Source organism: Colius striatus, unplaced genomic scaffold, assembly GCF_028858725.1.
Source record: "Colius striatus isolate bColStr4 unplaced genomic scaffold, bColStr4.1.hap1 scaffold_35, whole genome shotgun sequence".
NCBI classification, from domain to species: Eukaryota; Metazoa; Chordata; class Aves; order Coliiformes; family Coliidae; genus Colius; species Colius striatus.
The window spans coordinates 80696-99334 of record NW_026908519.1 but is presented as its reverse complement, the minus strand read 5'-3'; the positions used below and the strand labels follow the sequence as shown (position 1 = coordinate 99334).

The following is an 18639-nucleotide window of genomic DNA, read 5'->3' as shown; positions in this document are numbered from 1 at the left end:
GGTTCGGGTGCGTTTCAATGCGTCCGGATGTGTCCCGGTGCTGGTTCTGGTGCCTCCCGGTGTGTCCCGGTCCGGTTCGGGTGCGTTTCAATGCGTCCGAATGTGTCCCGGTGCTGGTTCTGATGCGACCCGGTGTGTCCCGGTCCGGTCCGGGTGTGTTTCAATGCGTCTGGATGTGTCCCGGTGCTGGTTCTGATGTGACCCGGTGTATCCCAGTCCGGTCCGGGTGCGTTTCGATGCGTCCGGATGTGTCCCGGTGCTGGTTCTGATGCGACCCGGTGTGTCCCGGTCCGGTCCGGGTGTGTTACAATGCGTCTGGATGTGTCCCGGTGCTGGTTCTGATGTGACCCGGTGTATCCCAGTCCGGTCCGGGTGCGTTTCGATGCGTCCGGATGTGTCCCGGTGCTGGTTCTGGTGCCTCCCGGTGTGTCCCGGTCCGCTCCGGGTGCGTTTCGATGCGTCCGGATGTGTCCCGGTGCTGGTCCTGGTGCCTCCCGGTGTGTCCCGGTCCGGTTCGGGTGCGTTTCAATGCGTCCGGATGTGTCCCGGTGCTGGTTCTGATGCGACCCGGTGTGTCCCGGTCCGGTCCGGGTGTGTTTCAATGCGTCTGGATGTGTCCCGGTGCTGGTTCTGATGTGACCCGGTGTATCCCAGTCCGGTCCGGGTGCGTTTCGATGCGTCCGGATGTGTCCCGGTGCTGGTTCTGATGCGACCCGGTGTGTCCCGGTCCGCTCCGGGTGTGTTTCAATGCGTCCGGATGTGTCCCGATGCTGGTTCTGATGCCTCCCGGTGTGTCCCGGTCCGGTCTGGGTGCGTTTCAATGCGTCCGGATGTGTCCCGGTGCTGGTTCTGGTGCCTCCCGGTGTGTCCCGGTTCGGTTCGGGTACGTTTCGATGCGTCCGGATGTGTCCCGGTGCTGCTCCCGGTGTCCCCGCTGTGTCCCGGTTCGGTTCGGGTACGTTTCGATGCGTCCGGATGTGTCCCGGTGCTGCTCCCGGTTCCCCCCGGTGTGTCCCAGCGTCCCCGGGCGCTGCTCCTCGCGTGTCCCGGTCCGCTCCGGCTGTGTCCCGGTGCCGGTCCCGATGCTCCCGGGTCCCGCTCCCGGTGTGTCCCGGTTCGGTTCGGGTGCGTTTGGATGCGTCCGGATGTGTCCCGATGCTGGTTCTGATGCCTCCCGGTGTGTCCCGGTCCGGTCCGGGTGCGTTTGGATGCGTCCGGATGTGTCCCGGTGCTGGTTCTGATGCCTCCCGGTGTGTCCCGGTCCGGTCCGGGTGCGTTTTGTTGCGTCCGGATGCGTCCCGGTGCTGGTTCTGATGTGACCCGGTGTGTCCCGGTCCGGTCCGGGTGTGTCTCGGTGCCGCTCCCGGGACCCTTCTCCGCCTCCTCGCGGCCACGAGCCCGATCCTGATCTCGATCGTTCCGCCGCCGTTTCTCGGAAACCGAATCGAAACCGAGTCGATGGGAGCGGGGGGAGGGGAGGGGGGCGGGAATTTTGGGATGCGGGGGGAGGGAGGAGGCGCCACCGGCAGCGCGCGGGGAGGGGGCGGGATGGGAACCGGGCAGGGGGGCACCGCGCACCGAGGGGGGGGTCACCGGGGATCACTGATGGGAGCCGGGCACGGGGGGGGAGGGGGGGGGTCCCGTAAATCCCCCGGGGGACTCCCGGGGGTGACTCCCGAGGTTTTGGGGGGGAGGGACGAGAAGCGACCGGTGATTGGCCGCGAGAGGCGGCGCCATCAGTTGCCGGGAGGATGGAGCCGGAGCGGCTCGGCGCGGCGCGGCCGGGAAAGTGAAAGCGAAAGGCGGCGAGTGGACGCTGAAGGTGGCGACCGGGAGGCTGCCGAGGGTTATCCGCGCCGGGAGCCGCCGGTCTGTGCCGGGAGCCGCCGCCGCGGCCATGGCGCTGCCCCCCGCCGCCCGCCTCGCCGTCGCGCTGCCGCTGGTTGACCTGGCAGCCCTGGCGGCACTAGCCCACTTAGCCCCGGCGCTAGCCCACTGGGGCGCGGCGGCCGCCTGGCTGGAAGCCGCGCTGCGACTCGCGGTGCTGGCCACCGCCGGGCGGCTCCTTGCCCCGGGGGGACCGCGGGGAGCCGCCGCCGTGGTGCTCAGCATCACCCCGGCCGCGTTCCTCAGCCTCCGCAGCCTGGCGGTGCCCCGCGGTGCCGCCCCCGCGCTGTTGGCCGCGGCCGCCCCGGCTTGGCTGGTGCTGAGCCACGGAGCGGCCGCCGCTGCGCTGGCGGCTTGGGCAGTGCCGGTGCCCGGCGAGCCCGTGGGAACCGGGGCACCGGGGGGCGTGCGGAGGCTGCTGGTGTTGGCGTGCGGCGAGTGGCCCGTCCTCAGCGGGGGCTTCTTCTTCCTGGTGTTGGCCGTGTTGGGTGAGTGGAGGAGGAGGAGGAGGAGAGTCGGGGGGTGGTCCTGGAGTTGCTGCAGCCCCCTCCCCACGCTGATGCCGCCCCGCACCAGGGGAGGCTGCGGGGCCGTATTGCACCGGTAGAGCCTTGGATGCCATCCGTGGTGGGGCCGGACTCACCGTCTCCACCGTCGGGCTGGTCCTCGCTGCTGATTTGGGCAGGTGGGTGTCCCCAGCGCCTCCTCGTCCCTCTGGCTGCCCCCCACTGGGCGGCTGATGTGTGTCTGTGCCCCCTCCCAGCTCGTTCTTCGCCGGCTGCCGGGGGGGTCTCTTCTTTTGGGCACAAGCTCGGCTCAAGCTGAGCACCCGCCACCGCCTCTTCTCCCGCCTGGTACGCCAGGAGCTTTCCTTCTTCCAGGGGAAGCCAGCAGGTAAAAAGGGAGAGGGGGGGTCCCTCTATCATCCCACTACCCCCCAGCACCCCCAACCCCACCCCACTGACCCCCCTAAGTGTCCCCACAGCCGAGTTGTCTGCCCGGTTGGACAACGACGTGCCCCTACTGTGCCAGGCGGTGCCACACAGCGCCAACGTGGGCTTACGGAGCTTGGTGAAGGTGTTGTGCTTGGCTGGCTTCATGGTGGGGCTGTCACCAAGGCTGGTGCTGCTGGCACTGCTCGAGGTGCCCCTCACCATCACCGCCCGCAAGGTCTATGATGCCCGGTACCAGGTGGGCTTGGGGATGGGATGGGGATGGAGGGGACAGGAGGGAGACCAGAGGGGTGGGAATGGGGAAGGAGGTGGTGGGATGGAGAGCAGGGGAGATGGGATGTGGATGGGGTGTTAGGGACTAGGAGAGTGGGATAGAGATGGAGTGGTGGGATGGAGATGAGGAGGGTGGGATGGGAAGATGGAGATCAGAAGGATGGGATGAGGAGATGGAGATCAGGATGGTGGGATGGGAACAGGGTGGTGGGATGGAGACCAGTGGGGTGGGATGGGGTGATGGAGACCAGGGAAGTGGGAAGGGGAGATGGAGACCAGGAGGATGGGATGGGGAGATGGAAATCAGAAGGATGGGATGAGGAGATGGAGATCAGGAGGGTGGGATGGGAACAGGGTGGTGGGATGGAGACCAGGAGAGTGGGAAGGGGGATGGAGACCAGGGGAGTCAGATGGGGTGATGGACATCAGAAGGATGGGATGGGGAGATGGAGATCAGGAGGGTGGGATGGAGACTAGGAGAGTGAGATATGGATGGAGTAGTATTAGAGAACAGGACAGTGGGATGGAGATGGTGTGGTGGGATGGAGGCCAAGAGGGTGGGATGGGAGGGTGGAGATCTGGAGGGTGAGATGGAGACCAGGATGGTGGAGTGGGAACAGGTTGGTGGGATGGAGACCAGGAGAGTGGGAAAGTGGGATGGAGACCAGGGGAGTCAGATGGGGTGATGGAGATCAGAAGGATGGGATGGGGAGATGGAGATCAGGAGAGTGGGATGGAGATGGTGTGGTGAGATGGAGGCCAAGAGGGTGGGATGGAGATCAGGAGGGTGAGATGGAGACCAGAGGAGTGAAATGGGGTGGTGGGATGGAGATCAGGGGTGTGGGATGGGGAGGATGGGCACAGGATGATGGAATGGGTACCCTGGGGTTGGGAAGGGGGTTGGATGGATGAGGTGGTGGGATGAAGTGGGATTGGGATTGGGGAAGGAGGTGGTGGGATGGAGACCAGGAGACTGGGATGTGGATGGAGTAGTATTAGAGACCAGGAGAGTGGGATGGAGATGGTGTGGTGGGATGGAGACCAGGAGGGTGGGATGGGGAGATGGAGACCAGGATGGTGGGATGGGAACAGGGTGGTGGGATGGAGATGGTGTGGTGGGATGGAGGACAAGAGGGTGGGATGGGGGGGATGGAGATCTGGAGGGTGAGATGGAGACCAGGAGAGTGGGAAGGGGGATGGAGACCAGAGGAGTCAGATGGGGTGATGGAGATCAGAAGGATGGGATGGGAAGATGGAGATCAGGAGAGTGGGATGGAGATGGTGTGGTGAGATGGAGGCCAAGAGGGTGGGATGGAGATCAGGAGGGTGAGATGGAGACCAGAGGAGTGAAATGGGGTGGTGGGATGGAGATCAGGGGTGTGGGATGGGGAGGATGGGCACAGGATGATGGAATGGGTACCCTGGGGTTGGGAAGGGGGTTGGATGGATGAGGTGGTGGGATGAAGTGGGATTGGGGAAGGAGGTGGTGGGATGGAGAGCAGGGGGGTGGGATGTGGATGGAGTAGTATTAGAGACCAGGAGAGTGGGATGGAGATGGTGGGATGGAGACCAGGAGGGTGGGATGGAGACCAGGGAAGTGGGAAGGTGAGATGGAGACCAGGATGGTGGGATGGGAACAGGGTGGTGGGATGGAGATGGTGTGGTGGGATGGAGGACAAGAGGGTGGGATGGGGGGGGAGGGAGATCAGGAGGGTGAGATGGAGACCAGGATGGTGGAGTGGGAACAGGGTGGTGGGATGGAGACCAGGGGATGGAGACCAGGAGAGTGGGAAAGGGGGATGGAGACCAGGGGAGTCAGATGCAGAGATGGAGACCAAGAGGATGGGATGGAGACCAGGGGAGTGGGCTGGAGAGATGGAGATCAGGAGGGTGGGATGGGGGGAATGGAGACCAGGAGTGTGGGATGGGGTGGTGGGGTGAAGATCAGGATAGTGAGATGGGGAGGATGGGCACAGGATGATGGGATGGGGATCAGGGGTTGGGAAGGGGGTCCAGTGGATGGGGTGGTGGGATGAAGGTCAAGGAGGTCGATGGGGCTGATGGGGACAGGGTGGTGTCAGAGGTCAGCACAGTGGGATGGGGATGGGGTGGTGAGGTGGGGACAGAGCTTTTGGGGTGTCCCCTCATCACCCCAGGGGTGCTGAGTCCAGCCCTTCACCCTCCCCAGGCCCAGCAGAGAGCCAAGCTGGACGCCACAGCCGCCACGGCAGCGGTGGTGCAGGAGGCCGTGTCCTCCATGGAGACCGTGCAGACCTTCGCCGGGGAGGAGGAGGAGGAAGGTCGGCACAGCCAGGCTGTGGCTGAGACACTGAGGCTGACGAAGCAGATGGACATGGAAAAAGCCCTTTTGACCCTCATCCAGCGGGTCAGGGCTGCACTAGAGGAGCCCCCAGCACCCAGCAGCCCTCTGTGTTCGCCCCCTCCTGACCCACCCACCTTCTCCCCCATCCCCACAGGCGCTGCAGTTGGCTGTACAGGTGCTGGTGCTCTGCCAGGGGCACCAGCAGCTCCGCCAAGGGACCATCACCGCTGGCAGCCTGGTCACCTTCCTCCTCTACCAGGCCAAAGTGGGTCGCTGCGTGGAGGTGAGAGCTCAGATCACCCTCCAGCACATCCCACCCACCCAGCCCCCAGTGCCTCTGCCCTCACCCCTGACCCCTGGCACAGGCGCTGGTGTTTGGCCACGGAGACCTGAGGAGCAAAGCACTGGCTGGGAGCAAGGTCTGGGAGTACCTGGAGCTGGAACCCAGCGGGGACAGAGGGGGCAGCCGGGCACCTGCCACGCTGCGAGGCCACGTCGTGTTCCAGCGCGTCTCCTTCGCCTACCCCACGCGCCCCGAGCGCCTCGTGCTGCGGGTACGGCCAGGGGCTGGGCAGGGGGGCTCCAGGGAAAGGGCTCAGGGGTCAGAAGTGCTTAAGGATGAGGCTCAGATCACCAAGGAGGGAGCTTGGAGGTAGCCAAGGAGGTGGCTGAGGTGTCCTTGAGCACCCACCACTGCAGCCTGAGTGCCTTGTCCTAGAGGTGCAGCCTAGGGGCTGGGCAGGGGGGCTCCAAGGAAAGGGCTCAGGGGTCCTCAGGGGTCAGATGTGCTTAAGAAGGGGGCTCAGATCACCAAGGAGGGAGCTTGGAAGTAGCCAAGGAGGTGGCTGAGGTGTCCTCGAGCACTCACCACTGCAGCCTGAGTGCCTTGTGCTGCAGGTACAGCCCAGGGGCTCTGGGGTCCACAAGGAAGGGGCTTGGGGTCTTCAAGGAGGAGATTCAGGTGTCCCCTGAGCACCCACTGCCACATCCCAAGGGCCTTGTCCTGCAGGTGCAGCCCAGGGGCTGGGCAGGTTCCACAAGGAAGGGATTCAGGGCTCAGATGTGCTTAAGGGGGCTCAGGAGTCCCTAAGGAAGTGTCTCAGATCACCAAGGAGGGAGCTTGGAGGTAGCCAAGGAGGTGGCTGAGGTGTCCTTGAGCACCCACCACTGCAGCCTGAGTGCCTTGTCCTGCAGGTACAGTCCAGGGGCTGGGCAGGGGGGCTCCAAGGAAAGGGCTCAGTGGTCCTCAGGGCTCAGGGGTGCTTAAGGATGAGGCTCAGATCGTTAAGGAGGGAGCTTGGAGGTAGCCAAGGAGGTGGCTGAGGTGTCCTGGAGCACCCACCACTGCAGCCTGAGTGCCTTGTCCTGCAGATACAGTCCAGGGGCTGGGGAGGGGGTCCCCAAAGAAAGGGCTCAGTGGTCCTCAGGGGTCAGATGTGCTTAAGAAGGGGGCTCAGATCACCAAGGAGGGAGCTTGGAAGTAGCCAAGGAGGTGGCTGAGGTGTCCTCGAGCACTCACCACTGCAGCCTGAGTGCCTTGTGCTGCAGGTACAGCCCAGGGGCTCTGGGGTCCACAAGGAAGGGGCTTGGGGTCTTCAAGGAGGAGATTCAGGTGTCCCTGAGCACCCACCGCTATGTCCTGAGTGCCTTGTCCTAGAGGTGCAGCCCAGGGGCTGGGGAGGGGGTCCCCAAAGAAAGGGCTCAGTGGTCCTCAGGGGTCAGATGTGCTTAAGAAGGGGGCTCAGATCACCAAGGAGGGAGCTTGGAAGTAGCCAAGGAGGTGGCTGAGGTGTCCTCGAGCACTCACCACTGCAGCCTGAGTGCCTTGTGCTGCAGGTACAGCCCAGGGGCTCTGGGGTCCACAAGGAAGGGGCTTGGGGTCTTCAAGGAGGAGATTCAGGTGTCCCTGAGCACCCACCGCTATGTCCTGAGTGCCTTGTCCTGCAGGTACAGTCCAGGGGCTGGGGAGGGGGTCCCCAAAGAAAGGGCTCAGTGGTCCTCAGGGGTCAGAAGTGCTTAAGGATGAGGCTGAGATCACCAAGGAGGGAGCCTGGAGGTAGCCAAGGAGGTGGCTGAGGTGTCCTTGAGCACCCACCACTGCAGCCTGAGTGCCTTGTCCTGCAGGTACAGTCCAGGGGCTGGGGAGGGGGTCCCCAAAGAAAGGGCTCAGTGGTCCTCAGGGGTCAGATGTGCATAAGAAGGGGGCTCAGATCACCAAGGAGGGAGCTTGGAGGTAGCCAAGGAGGTGGCTGAGATGTCCTGGAGCACCCACCACTGCAGCCTGAGTGCCTTGTCCTGCAGGTACAGCCCAGGGGCTGGGCAGGGGGTCTCCAAGGAAAGGGCTCAGTGGTCCTCAGGGCTCAGGGGTGCTTAAGGATGAGGCTGAGATCACCAAGGAGGGAGCTTGGAAGTAGCCAAGGAGGTGACTGAGGTGTCCTCGAGCATCTACCACTGCAGGCTGAGTGCCTTGTGCTGCAGGTACAGCCCAGGGGCTGGGCAGGGGGGCTCCAAGGAAAGGGCTCAGGGGTCAGAAGTGCTTAAGGATGAGGCTCAGATTGTTAAGGAGGGAGCTTGGAGGTAGCCAAGGAGGTGGCTGAGGTGTCCTGGAGCACCCACCACTGCAGCCTGAGTGCCTTGTCCTGCAGGTACAGCCCAGGGGCTGGGCAGGGGGTCTCCAAGGAAAGGGCTCAGTGGTCCTCAGGGTTCAGGGGTGCTTAAGGATGAGGCTCAGATCGTTAAGGAGGGAGCTTGGAGGTAGCCAAGGAGGTGGCTGAGGTGTCCTGGAGCACCCACCACTGCAGCCTGAGTGCCTTGTCCTGCAGGTACAGCCCAGGGGCTCTGGGGTCCACAAGGAAGGGGCTTGGGGTCTTCAAGGAGGAGATTCAGATGTCCCTGAGCACCCACTGCTATGTCCTGAGTGCCTTGTCCTAGAGGTGCAGCCCAGGGGCTGGGCAGGGGGGCTCCAAGGAAAGGGCTCAGTGGTCCTCAGGGCTCAGGGGTGCTTAAGGATGAGGCTCAGATCGTTAAGGAGGGAGCTTGGAGGTAGCCAAGGAGGTGGCTGAGGTGTCCTTGAGCACCCACCACTGCAGCCTGAGTGCCTTGTCCTGCAGGTACAGTCCAGGGGCTGGGGAGGGGGTCCCCAAAGAAAGGGCTCAGTGGTCCTCAGGGGTCAGATGTGCTTAAGAAGGGGGCTCAGATCACCAAGGAGGGAGCTTGGAGGTAGCCAAGGAGGTGGCTGAGATGTCCTGGAGCACCCACCACTGCAGCCTGAGTGCCTTGTCCTGCAGGTACAGCCCAGGGGCTCTGGGGTCCACAAGGAAGGGGCTTGGGGTCTTCAAGGAGGAGATTCAGATGTCCCTGAGCACCCACTGCTATGTCCTGAGTGCCTTGTTCTAGAGGTGCAGCCCAGGGGCTGGGCAGGGGGGCTCCAAGGAAAGGGCTCAGGGGGCCTCAGGGGTCAGATGTGCATAAGAAGGGGGCTCAGATCACCAAGGAGGGAGCTTGGAGGTAGCCAAGGAGGTGGCTGAGGTGTCCTCGAGCACTCACCACTGCAGCCTGAGTGCCTTGTCCTGCAGGTTCATCCAAGGGGCTCTGGGGTCCACAAGGAAGGGGCTTGGGGGTCTTCAGGAGGAGGTTCAGGTGTCCCCTGAGCACCCACTGCCACATCCCTAGGGCCTTGTCCTGCAGGTGCAGCCCAGGGGCTGGGCAGGTTCCACAAGGAAGGGATTCAGGGCTCAGATGTGCTTAAGGGGTCTCAGGAGTCCCTAAGGAAGTGTCTCAGATCACCAAGGAGGGAGCTTGGAGGTAGCCAAGGAGGTGGCTGAGGTGTCCTGGAGCACCCATCACTGCAGTCTGAGTGCCTTGTCCTGCAGGTACAGCCCAGGGGCTGGGCAGGGGGGCTCCAAGGAAAGGGCTCAGGGGTCCTCAGGGGTCAGGGGTGCTTAAGGATGAGGCTCAGATCACCAAGGAGGGAGCTTGGAGGTAGCCAAGGAGGTGGCTGAGGTGTCCTCGAGCACCGATCACTGCAGTCTGAGTGCCTTGTCCTGCAGGTACAGCCCAGGGGCTCTGGGGTCCACAAGGAAGGGGCTTGGGGTCTTCAAGGAGGAGATTAAAGTGCCTCTGAGCACCCACTGCAACATCACAAGGGCCTTGTCATGCAGGTACATCCAAGGCCCTGGGCAGGGGGGCTCCAAGGAAAGGGCTCAGGGATCCTCAGGGGTCAGAAGTGCTTAAGAAGGGGGCTCAGATCACCAAGGAGGGAGCTTGGAGGTAGCCAAGGAGGTGGCTGAGGTGTCCTTGAGCACCCACCACTGCAGCCTGAGTGCCTTGTGCTGCAGGTTCAGCCCAGGGGCTGGGGAGGGGGTCTCCAAGGAAAGGGCTCAGTGGTCCTCAGGGCTCAGGGGTGCTTAAGGATGAGGCTCAGATCGTTAAGGAGGGAGCTTGGAGGTAGCCAAGGAGGTGGCTGAGGTGTCCTCGAGCATCTACCACTGCAGGCTGAGTGCCTTGTGCTGCAGGTACAGCCCAGGGGCTGGGGAGGGGGGCTCCAAGGAAAGGGCTCAGGGGTCAGAAGTGCTTAAGGATGAGGCTCAGATTGTTAAGGAGGGAGCTTGGAGGTAGCCAAGGAGGTGGCTGAGGTGTCCCGGAGCACCCACCACTGCAGCCTGAGTGCCTTGTCCTGCAGGTACAGCCCAGGGGCTGGGCAGGGGGTCTCCAAGGAAAGGGCTCAGTGGTCCTCAGGGCTCAGGGGTGCTTAAGGATGAGGCTCAGATTGTTAAGGAGGGAGCTTGGAGGTAGCCAAGGAGGTGGCTGAGGTGTCCTTGAGCACCCACCACTACAGCCTGAGTGCCTTGTCCTGCAGGTACAGTCCAGGGGCTGGGGAGGGGGTCCCCAAAGAAAGGGCTCAGTGGTCCTCAGGGGTCAGATGTGCTTAAGAAGGGGGCTCAGATCACCAAGGAGGGAGCTTGGAGGTAGCCAAGGAGGTGGCTGAGATGTCCTGGAGCACCCACCACTGCAGCCTGAGTGCCTTGTCCTGCAGGTACAGCCCAGGGGCTCTGGGGTCCACAAGGAAGGGGCTTGGGGTCTTCAAGGAGGAGATTCAGATGTCCCTGAGCACCCACTGCTATGTCCTGAGTGCCTTGTCCTAGAGGTGCAGCCCAGGGGCTGGGCAGGGGGGCTCCAAGGAAAGGGCTCAGTGGTCCTCAGGGCTCAGGGGTGCTTAAGGATGAGGCTCAGATCGTTAAGGAGGGAGCTTGGAGGTAGCCAAGGAGGTGGCTGAGGTGTCCTTGAGCACCCACCACTGCAGCCTGAGTGCCTTGTCCTGCAGGTACAGCCCAGGGGCTCTGGGATCCACAAGGAAGGGGCTTGGGGTCTTCAAGGAGGAGATTCAGGTGTCTTTGAGCACCCACTGCCATGTCCTGAGTGCCTTGTTCTAGAGGTGCAGCCTAGGGGTTGGGGAGGGGGTCTCCAAGGAAAGGGCTCAGGGGGCCTCAGGGGTCAGATGTGCATAAGAAGGGGGCTCAGATCACCAAGGAGGGAGCTTGGAGGTAGCCAAGGAGGTGGCTGAGGTGTCCTCGAGCACTCACCACTGCAGCCTGAGTGCCTTGTCCTGCAGGTTCATCCAAGGGGCTCTGGGGTCCACAAGGAAGGGGCTTGGGGGTCTTCAGGAGGAGGTTCAGGTGTCCCCTGAGCACCCACTGCCACATCCCTAGGGCCTTGTCCTGCAGGTGCAGCCCAGGGGCTGGGCAGGTTCCACAAGGAAGGGATTCAGGGCTCAGATGTGCTTAAGGGGTCTCAGGAGTCCCTAAGGAAGTGTCTCAGATCACCAAGGAGGGAGCTTGGAGGTAGCCAAGGAGGTGGCTGAGGTGTCCTTGAGCATCCATCACTGCAGCCTGAGTGCCTTGTGCTGCAGGTGCAGCCCAGGGGCTGGGCAGGGGGGCTCCAGGGAAAGGGCTCAGGGGTCAGAAGTGCTTAAGGATGAGGCTCAGATCACCAAGGAGGGAGCTTGGAGGTAGCCAAGGAGGTGGCTGAGGTGTCCTCGAGCACCGATCACTGCAGTCTGAGTGCCTTGTCCTGCAGGTACAGCCCAGGGGCTCTGGGGTCCACAAGGAAGGGGCTTGGGGTCTTCAAGGAGGAGATTAAAGTGCCTCTGAGCACCCACTGCAACATCACAAGGGCCTTGTCATGCAGGTACATCCAAGGCCCTGGGCAGGGGGGCTCCAAGGTAAGGGCTCAGTGGTCCTCAGGGGTCAGAAGTGCTTAAGAAGGGGGCTCAGATCACCAAGGAGGGAGCTTGGAGGTAGCCAAGGAGGTGGCTGAGGTGTCCTTGAGCACCCACCACTGCAGCCTGAGTGCCTTGTGCTGCAGGTTCAGCCCAGGGGCTGGGGAGGGGGTCTCCAAGGAAAGGGCTCAGTGGTCCTCAGGGCTCAGGGGTGCTTAAGGATGAGGCTCAGATCGTTAAGGAGGGAGCTTGGAGGTAGCCAAGGAGGTGGCTGAGGTGTCCTCGAGCATCTACCACTGCAGGCTGAGTGCCTTGTGCTGCAGGTACAGCCCAGGGGCTGGGGAGGGGGTCCCCAAGGAAAGGGCTCAGGGGTCCTCAGGGGTCAGAAGTGCTTAAGGATGAGGCTCAGATCACCAAGGAGGGAGCTTGGAAGTAGCCAAGGAGGTGGCTGAGGTGTCCTGGAGCACCCACCACTGCAGTCTGAGTGCCTTGTCCTGCAGGTACAGCCCAGGGGCTCTGGGGTCCACAAGGAAGGGGCTTGGGGTCTTCAAGGAGGAGATTCAGATGTCCCTGAGCACCCACTGCTATGTCCTGAGTGCCTTGTCCTAGAGGTGCAGCCCAGGGGCTGGGCAGGGGGGCTCCAAGGAAAGGGCTCAGTGGTCCTCAGGGCTCAGGGGTGCTTAAGGATGAGGCTCAGATCGTTAAGGAGGGAGCTTGGAGGTAGCCAAGGAGGTGGCTGAGGTGTCCTTGAGCACCCACCACTGCAGCCTGAGTGCCTTGTCCTGCAGGTACAGTCCAGGGGCTGGGGAGGGGGTCCCCAAAGAAAGGGCTCAGTGGTCCTCAGGGGTCAGATGTGCTTAAGAAGGGGGCTCAGATCACCAAGGAGGGAGCTTGGAGGTAGCCAAGGAGGTGGCTGAGGTGTCCTCGAGCACTCACCATTGCAGTCTGAGTGCCTTGTCCTGCAGGTGCAGCCCAGGGGCTGGGCAGGGGGGCTCCAAGGAAAGGGCTCAGTGGTCCTCAGGGCTCAGGGGTGCTTAAGGATGAGGCTCAGATCGTTAAGGAGGGAGCTTGGAGGTAGCCAAGGAGGTGGCTGAGGTGTCCTTGAGCACCCACCACTGCAGCCTGAGTGCCTTGTCCTGCAGGTACAGCCCAGGGGCTCTGGGATCCACAAGGAAGGGGCTTGGGGTCTTCAAGGAGGAGATTCAGATGTCCCTGAGCACCCACTGCTATGTCCTGAGTGCCTTGTCCTAGAGGTGCAGCCTAGGGGTTGGGGAGGGGGTCTCCAAGGAAAGGGCTCAGGGGGCCTCAGGGGTCAGATGTGCATAAGAAGGGGGCTCAGATCACCAAGGAGGGAGCTTGGAAGTAGCCAAGGAGGTGGCTGAGGTGTCCTGGAGCACCCACCACTGCAGCCTGAGTGCCTTGTCCTGCAGGTACAGCCAGAGATCTTGGAGGTCCCATAGCTAGGGACTGGGGGGGTCTCCAAAAAGGGGATTCAGGTGTCCTTGAGCACCCTGCACCACATCCTGAGTGCCTCATCCTGCAGGTAGATGCTGGTCCACAGTGTCATCCCAGAGAAACTGGCTGCCTGTGGCTTGCATGGACCCACTCTGAGATGGGTGGGAAACTGGTTGGTGTCTGGGCTCAGTGGTGGGGAATGGAGTTAAATCCAGCTGGTGCCCAGTCACACCAGTGTGTTCCCCAGGGCTCAGTGCTGGGGCCTGGGCTGTTGAACAGCTTTATCAGTGGGTGAGGCAACCAAGTACATCCTCATTAAGATCTCAGCTGACAGGAGCTGTGTGGGCATGTAGATGTGCCTGAGGGCAGGGAGGCTCTTCAGAGAGCCCTGCCCAGGCTGGGGCAATGGGCTGAGGGCAATGGCATCAGGTTGCCCAAGTGCCAGGTCCTGCCCTTGGGCCTCACCAAGCCCAGGTCCTGCTCCAGGCTGGGACAGAGGGGCTGGAAAGGGCCTGAGGGGGTTGATGCCAGTGGCTGAACATGAGCCAGCAGCGTGCCCAGGTGGGCAAGAGGCCAGTGGCATCCTGGCTGGTGGCAGCACTGGGGTGGTAGCAGGAGCAGGACAGGGATTGTCCCCTGTGCTGGGCCCTGGGGAGGCTGCAGCTCCAGGACTGGAGGCAGGATTGGGCCCCTCAGTCACTGTCACAGGGACACTGAGGGGCTGCAGCTCCAGGGCTGGAGGCAGGATTGGGCCCCTCACTCACTGCCACAGGGACACTGAGGTGCTGCAGCTCCAGGGCTGGAGGCAGGATTGGGCCCCTCAGTCACTGTCACAGGGACACTGAGGGGCTGCAGCTCCAGGGCTGGAGGCAGGATTGGGCCCCTCACTTGCTGCCACAGGGACACTGAGGGGCTGCAGCTCCAGGACTGGAGGCAGGATTGGGCCCCTCACTCCCTGCCACAGGGACACTGAGGGGCTGCAGCTCCAGGACTGGAGGCAGGATTGGACCCCTCACTCGCTGCCACAGGGACATTGAGGGGCTGCAGCTCCAGGACTGGAGGCAGGATTGGGCCCCTCACTCGCTGCCACAGGGACACTGAGGGGCTGCAGCATGGCCAGAGCCGGGCACAGAGCTGGGGAAGGGGCTGGAGCACAAGGGGCTGGGCAGGGGCTGAGGGAATGGGGGTGTTGAGCCTGGAGAAGGGGAGGCTGAGAGGACACAGGAGCCCTCTCTGACACTCCCTGACAGATGTGGGGAGGTTGGGGTTGGTCTCTCCAGGAGAACAAGAGGAAACAGCCTCAAGTTGCCCCAGGGGAGGTTGAGGCTGGAGCTGAGGCAGAACCGTTTCCCTCAGAGGGGTGTCACCCCTGTGCCAGGCTGCCCAGGGAGCTGGGGCAGTGCCCAGCCCTGCAGGGACCCCAAAGCCATGGTGCTGAGCTGCTGAGGGGGCCATGGCTGGATGAGCTCAGTGCTTGTTCTCAGCCATCAAGCCCACAAGGGCTCAGTGCTTCCAAGCAGGGGACTCGGGGTATCCCTGACCCCCCAGCACTGCATCCCTCTGCCCTTCTCCCACCCCACCAGGACGTGTCCTTCGAGCTGCTCCCCGGGGAGGTGACGGCGCTGGCGGGACACAACGGCAGTGGCAAGAGCAGCTGTGCAGGGCTGCTGCAGCGGCTCTACGAGCCCAGGAGCGGGGAGGTGCTGCTGGATGGGGCAGCGCTGCGGGACTACGAGCACCGCTACCTGCACCGGCAGGTGAGGCCGAGCGGCGGCTGGGCACCGGGGAGGGGACCCAGGGGCACCCTGCTCAGCCTGTCCCCGGGGGTAGGTGGTGTCAGTGGCACAGGAACCCGTGCTCTTCTCTGGCACCATCCGAGACAACATCACCCTGGGGCTGGAAGGCTGCGGGGAGGACGAGGTGAGGGCGGCCGCTGCCGCCGCCGGCGCGCTCGGCTTCATCACGGCGCTGGAGCGAGGCTTTGACACAGGTGGGTGGTGGGGCCATGGTCCCTCCTTTCTGTGTCTTCTTAGTCCCCATGATCCTTCTTTCTCGTGTCTCCTTGGTCCCCATGGTCCCTCCTTCCTGTGTCTTCTTAGTCCCCATGGTCCCTCCTTCCCATGTCTCCTTGGTCCCCATGGTCTCTCCTTCCCATGTCTCCTTGGTCCCCATGGTCCCTCCTTCCCATGTCTCCTGATCCCCGCGTCCTCATGGTCCCTCCTTCCTGTGTCTCCTTGGTCCCCATGGTCCCTCCTTCCCATGTCTCCTTGGTCCCCATGGTCCCTCCTTTCTGTGTCTTCTTAGTCCCCACGTCCCCTGAGTCACTCTGTCCCATGTCTCCTTGGACCCCATAGTTCCTCCTTCTCATGTCTTCTTGGCTCCCATGTCCCCATGGTCCCTCCTTCCTATGTCTTCTTGGTCCCCATGGTCCCTCCTTCCTATGTTTCCTTGGTCCTCATGTCCCCATGGTCCTTTCTTCCCATGTCTCCTTGGTCCCCATGGTCCCTCCTTCCTGTGTCTTCATGGTCCCTCCTTCCCATGTCTCCTTGGTCCCCATGGTCCCTCCTTCCCATGTCTTCTTAGTCCCCATGGTCCTTTCTTCCCATGTCTCCGTGGTCCCCATGGTCCCTCCTTCCTGTGTCTTCATGGTCCCTCCTTCCCATGTCTCCTTGCTACCCATGTCCTCATGGTCCCTTCTTCCTCTATCTTCTTAGTTCCCATGGTCTCTCCTTCCAATGTCTCTCTGGTCCCCATATCCCCATGGTCCCTCCTTCCCATGTCTCCTTGGTCCTCACGGTCCCTTCTTCTTGTGTCTTCTTAGTCCCCATGTCCCCTGAGTCACTCTGTCCCGTTGTCTCCTTGGCTCCCATGTCCCCATGGTCCTTTCTTCCCATGTCTCCTTGGACCCCATGGTCTCTACTTCTCATGTCTCCTTGGTCCCCATGGTCCCTTCTTCCCATGTCTCCTGATCCCCATGTCCTCATGGTCCCTTCTCCCTGTGTCTTCTTAGTCCCCATGGTCCCTCCTTCCCATGTCTCCTTGGTCCCTATGTCACCATGGTCCCTCCTTCCCATGTCTCCTTGTTCCACATGTCCCCATGGTCCCTCCTTCCCATGTCTCCTTGGACCCCATGTCCTCATGGTCCCTTCTTCCTTTGTCTTCTTGGTCCCCATGGTCCCTCCTTCCCGTGTCTCCTTGTTCCCCATGGTCCCTCCTTCCCATGTCTCCTTGTTCCACATGTCCTCATGGTCCCTTCTTCCTGTATCTTCTTAGTCCCCATGTCCCGAGTCACTCTGTCCCATGTCTCCTTGTTCCACATGTCCCCATGGTCCCTCCTTCCCATGTGTCCTTGGTCCCCATGGTCCCTCCTTCCTCTGTCTTAGTCCCCATGGTCCCTCCTTCCCATGTCTCTTTGGTCCCCATGTCCTCATGGTCCTTTCTTCCCATGTCTCTTTGGTCCCCATGTCCTCATGGTCCTTTCTTCCCATGTCTCCTTGGACCCCATGTGCCCATGGTCTCTACTTCTCATGTCTCCTTGGTCCCCATGGTCCCTTCTTCCCATGTCTCCTGATCCCCATGTCCTCACGGTCCCTTCTCCCTGTATCTTCTTAGTCCCCATGTCCCCTGAGTCACTCTGTCCCATGTCTCCTTGTTCCACATGTCCCCATGGTCCCTCCTTCCTGTGTCTCTTTGGTCCCCATGGTCCCTCCTTCCCGTGTCTTCTTGGACCCCATGTGCCCATGGTCCCTTCTTCCTGTGTCTTCTTAGTCCCCATGGTCCCTGAGTCCCTCTGTCCCATGTCTCCTTGGACCCCATGTCCCCATAGTCTCTACTTCCCATGTCTCCTTGGACCCCATGTCCCCATAGTCTCTACTTCCCATGTCTCCTTGGACCCCATGTCCCCATAGTCTCTACTTCCCATGTCTCCTTGGACCCCATGGTCTCTACTTCTCATGTCTCCTTGGTCCCCATGGTCCCTCCTTCCCATGTCTCCTGATCCCCATGTCCTCATGGTCCCTTCTCCCTGTGTCTTCTTGGTCCCCATGGTCCCTCCTTCCCATGTCTCCTTGGTCCCTATGTCACCATGGTCCCTCCTTCCCATGTCTCCTTGGTCCCTATGTCACCATGGTCCCTCCTTCCCATGTCTCCTTGGACCCCATGTCCTCATGGTCCCTTCTTCCTTTGTCTTCTTGGTCCCCATGGTCCCTCCTTCCCATGTCTCCTTGGACCCCATGATCCTTCGTTCCCGTGTCTCTTTGGTCCCCATGTCCCCATGGTCCCTTCTTCCTCTGTCTTAGTCCCCATGGTCCCTCCTTCCCATGTCTCCTTGGTCCCTATGTCACCATGGTCCCTCCTTCCCATGTCTCCTTGTTCCACATGTCCCCATGGTCCCTCCTTCCCATGTCTCCTTGGACCCCATGTCCTCATGGTCCCTTCTTCCTTTGTCTTCTTGGTCCCCATGGTCCCTCCTTCCCATGTCTCCTTGGTCCCTATGTCACCATGGTCCCTCCTTCCCATGTCTCCTTGGTCCCTATGTCACCATGGTCCCTCCTTCCCATGTCTCCTTGGACCCCATGATCCTTCGTTCTCATGTCTCTTTGGTCCCCATGTCCTCATGGTCCCTTCTTCCTTTGTCTTCTTAGTTCCCATGGTCCCTCCTTCCCGTGTCTCCTTGGTCCCTGTGTCACCATGGTCCCTCCTTCCCCTGTCTTCTGATCCCCATGTCCTCATGGTCCCTCCTTCCCATGTCTCCTTGGTCCCCATGGTCCCTTCTTCCTGTGTCTCCTTGTTCCACATGTCCCCTGAGCCCCCCACTCCTGGTGGGGACCCCCCAGATGCTTGGGGACCTGCTCAGCCTTTGTCCTTCCCCCCTGCAGCCGTGGGGGACGGCGGGGGGCAGCTCTCAGCGGGGCAGAAGCAGCGCATCGCCATCGCCCGCGCCCTGCTGCGCAGACCCGCCGTGCTCATCCTGGACGAAGCCACCAGCGCCCTGGATGGAGAGGGCTGGCTGCTGGTGAGCAGCTGGGAGGTGTTGGGGGGCGTCCCCAGCCGCAGGGTCGGGCTCTGATGGGCACCCCCACTTGTGTGTCCCCCCTCCAGCCTCAGCAGTGGGTGCGCAGCGGGAGGACTCGGACGGTGCTGCTGATCAGCCACTGCCCGCGGGCGCTACGGGCGGCGCAGCGCGTCCTGGTGCTGGCCGGGGGAGAGCTGGTGGAGATGGGGACGCCAGCGGAGCTGCAAAGCCACCACGGGCCCTACAGCCACCTCCTGCAGCGCTGCCCCGGCACAGGGGCGCCAGAGAGCCCGGGGATGGGCTGAGGGGGGAGGGCTGGGAGGGTGCTGCCCGCCTGGGGGGGTGGGGGGTGTGCAGAGCAAAGCTGAAGTGGGAGGGGAGAGGAGGGACAGGAGGAGTGAGGGTGAGGGCACTGAGGTGAGGGTGAGGGCTGGGGGCGCTGGAAGCTGTGCCCAGGGGTGGTGAGAGCTGTGCTGGGGGAACTGGGCTCGTTGCCACCCAGCTCCGCTGCCTGGGG

General features: G+C 62.4%; 1 protein-coding gene across 1 annotated transcript; it reads left to right on the top strand.

Moving 5' to 3' along the window:
- The first annotated feature begins 1704 nt into the window (after positions 1–1704).
- LOC133629239 (antigen peptide transporter 2-like) lies at positions 1705–18427 on the top strand. Its single transcript, XM_062019891.1, has 11 exons — positions 1705–2375; positions 2464–2572; positions 2651–2781; positions 2873–3078; positions 5302–5499; positions 5591–5719; positions 5802–5990; positions 14692–14865; positions 14939–15098; positions 17986–18122; positions 18209–18427. Exons 1-11 carry the CDS (start codon positions 1898–1900, stop codon positions 18425–18427), a joined length of 2130 nt encoding a protein of 709 aa, XP_061875875.1. The 5' UTR covers positions 1705–1897.
- The last annotated feature ends 212 nt before the right edge of the window (positions 18428–18639 follow it).

Excerpts from the sequence above, each read along its gene's own strand:
- LOC133629239 (XM_062019891.1), top strand. The coding sequence starts at position 1,898 with ATGGCGCTGCCCCCCGCCGCCCGCCTCGCCGTCGCGCTGCCGCTGGTT. Across the intron at positions 3,079-5,301 it reads TCTATGATGCCCGGTACCAG|GCCCAGCAGAGAGCCAAGCT; the intron begins GTGGGCTTGGGG and ends CACCCTCCCCAG. Across the intron at positions 18,123-18,208 it reads ATGGAGAGGGCTGGCTGCTG|CCTCAGCAGTGGGTGCGCAG; the intron begins GTGAGCAGCTGG and ends TCCCCCCTCCAG.